Source organism: Papilio polytes, unplaced genomic scaffold (genome assembly GCF_000836215.1).
Source record: "Papilio polytes unplaced genomic scaffold, Ppol_1.0 DF821845.1, whole genome shotgun sequence".
Lineage (NCBI taxonomy): Eukaryota > Metazoa > Arthropoda > Insecta > Lepidoptera > Papilionidae > Papilio > Papilio polytes.
In genome coordinates, this window is record NW_013527359.1 from 4,470,032 (window position 1) to 4,472,541 (window position 2,510).

The 2,510-nt window shown below is 35.7% G+C and overlaps 1 protein-coding gene across 1 annotated transcript; it reads right to left on the reverse strand.

The window, feature by feature from the left end:
• Positions 1-1,257: 1,257 nt before the first annotated feature.
• Positions 1,258-2,504, reverse strand: LOC106107832. The gene is made up of 2 exons (XM_013288836.1): positions 2,430-2,504; positions 1,258-2,146 (listed from the first exon to the last, which is right to left on the reverse strand). The coding sequence occupies exon 2, from the start codon at positions 2,125-2,127 to the stop codon at positions 1,258-1,260; it is 870 nt and encodes a 289-aa protein (XP_013144290.1). The 5' UTR covers positions 2,128-2,146; positions 2,430-2,504.
• Positions 2,505-2,510: the final 6 nt, after the last annotated feature.

Genomic DNA, 2,510 nt, shown 5'->3' on the forward strand with positions numbered 1-2,510 from the left:
CCGACGCAGAATCTGCCGCCCGCTCAATTGATCTCAATTGCTTTAATTGGTTTCAATTGAAATGACCTCGCGCACCGGCTCCCGCTTCTAGCATCACACTTTTACATCTATCTTTTTCGGAGCTGACATAAAAGCGCTAGTTATGATATATTATATACTTTTGACCCTAATAAAACTTCCCACATATGTAGATATATACCTATTTCTAATAGATCTTGTAAATAACATTTACAACGGTCGCTAAATTATTTTAGATTTTCAATGGTTGGACTTTACTATTATCATGAACTCTATCTTTTTTGACATCCTTTAAACTTTAAATAAAGTTTTGTATTAGTTATTAAAAAGACTTCTTTTTCAACAATGGGTGATTAAAGAGGCTGAGTTTTTACGTCCGTAACTTTTTTTAACATAAACACAATCGTTGTAGCGAAGTGTTGCACATGTATCATCTCGAGCAGGAAACGTCGAAAGCGGCAATTACCATGATTGGAACGGTACACAATGAGAGAACATCTTGAAAAAGATACGACACATATTTTGGCACGTGTCCTATCCGGCGCTCAATTGACGTTAATTAGGAAATAGCGGTGCTCACTGCGACTGAGCATTGTCATCTTCGGCTATGTGGCATCGCGTGTTAATGACATCTGTTTTATTCTCAACTAGCTTTTGCCTGCGACTCCGTCCGCGTGATAAAAATAAAAAAGAAAAAGACAAATGTAGTCTATGTCACTCACAGATAACTTTTTAACGGTGAAAGGATATTTAAAATCGGCCCAGCAGTTTTCGAGCCGATTCATTACATTCAAACAAACAAAGTTTTCCACTTTATAATATTAGTATAGACAACAATCATACTAATATTATAAATGCGAAAGTTTAGATGAATTGTTAGAGTTTGTAGCCTTAACGGCTGAACGTATGTCGATGTAATTTGGTAAAGATGTAGAGGATAGTTTGGAAGAACATATTGGCTTCTCACTTTTGTTTTTTATTTTAATTCCACGCGGACGGAGTCGCGGGTGAAAACTAGTATACTTAGTATGAATGAGAGTTACAACTGTAAGAACAATTGTTAACAAGCAAAATATTGTCACTTTCATTATTTGTCAGTGAAAGAATTGATAAACTTAAACATAGGCATCGCCATCCGATCCCCTCTCGACATCACTGGATTCGAAAGTAATAAATTTTTGAAAAAAACAATTTTTTAATATCAATATTTAAGTAATCATAATTATACAAACTGTTACTTTAATGCAATACTATGCGCTTCTTCTTCTTCGACTTCTTCTCTTTGGCACTCGTCCAGAAACGCATAAATTCTCTGCCAGACCCACTTTCTTGTTCCTCTATATCATCCGAACACCGTAACTTTTCAGTGCCCAGTATAACTTGAGTATTACTGGTTTGTTCTTCCCCTTCTAAGATTCCTTCATCAGCGTGTATCGATGGTATTGTGGTTGCTTCTTCATCGAAACGTAATCGTTTTGGAAGCGATGGTTCAACCTTTTCGATATGAATATCACCTCTAGTAACAACTTTGACATGTTGGTGTTTACGGGATTTAGAACTATGAGGTTCATACACAGTGCTAGATAATTCTTTCTCCTCGTGTATTGTGGGGTTAAAATGTAGATTTTTGTCATCATTACAATCTTCTCGACCTGATAAAGATTGTATTGACTCGGATTTTGATTCCTTTAAAAACTTTAAGATGTTCAATTCATCTGTTTCTTTTCTATTGTTTTTGTTTTTATTAGCATTTAAAACCAGTTTGTCAACAAGGTTTTGCGTTTCAAGATAATCTATTTCCAAACTTTCTCCGGTTTGAACATTCGCATCATAATACATTTTTGGTGAGATCTTGCTTAGTTCTAATTCTGCAAAGGAAAATAATCGCTTCACCGGAGGTTGTGTATATGAACCTTGTGAGGAAATTTCGTCTTTCATATCTATCTTTTTTGAACGCCTTTTAGGACAACAAGATAAGCAGAATTTCCACATTTTCTTTAATATGTTTTCTTGCTTTTTCTCATTGTAAATGTCTAGAGTATCGTCGTAAAAGAAGTGAGCACCGTACACCATTTTGGAACCCACGTCGTCCTCATTCGGGCTTTGCATTACTGTCTCAAGATTTAAACTGCAAAATGTTTATCATCAAATAGTAATAAAGTTATTAATTTTAATAAAATCGTTTATAAAAATCACGAATTTAAGGACATAGAGGAGTCCACCGACAAGATAAGACATTAGTATCATGTCACTTAACAGATTAATGCTGGGTTTTTAAAGTTTGTGACCTAGTGATTCGTTAGTGTTAGGTTGACAAGTATTACCGGGGCGAAACTCAAGTTACGGTAGGAAACAAAAAGACTAACGAATGGTTAAATGTAACTGGGAAACCGGCCATTAATTTAACTAACATGTTTTCAGATCGATCTGTGTAGATGAAGAATGCTTCAGAGACTGCGGGCACGCAGCGCTTCAGCCAGTAGTGCACGGTG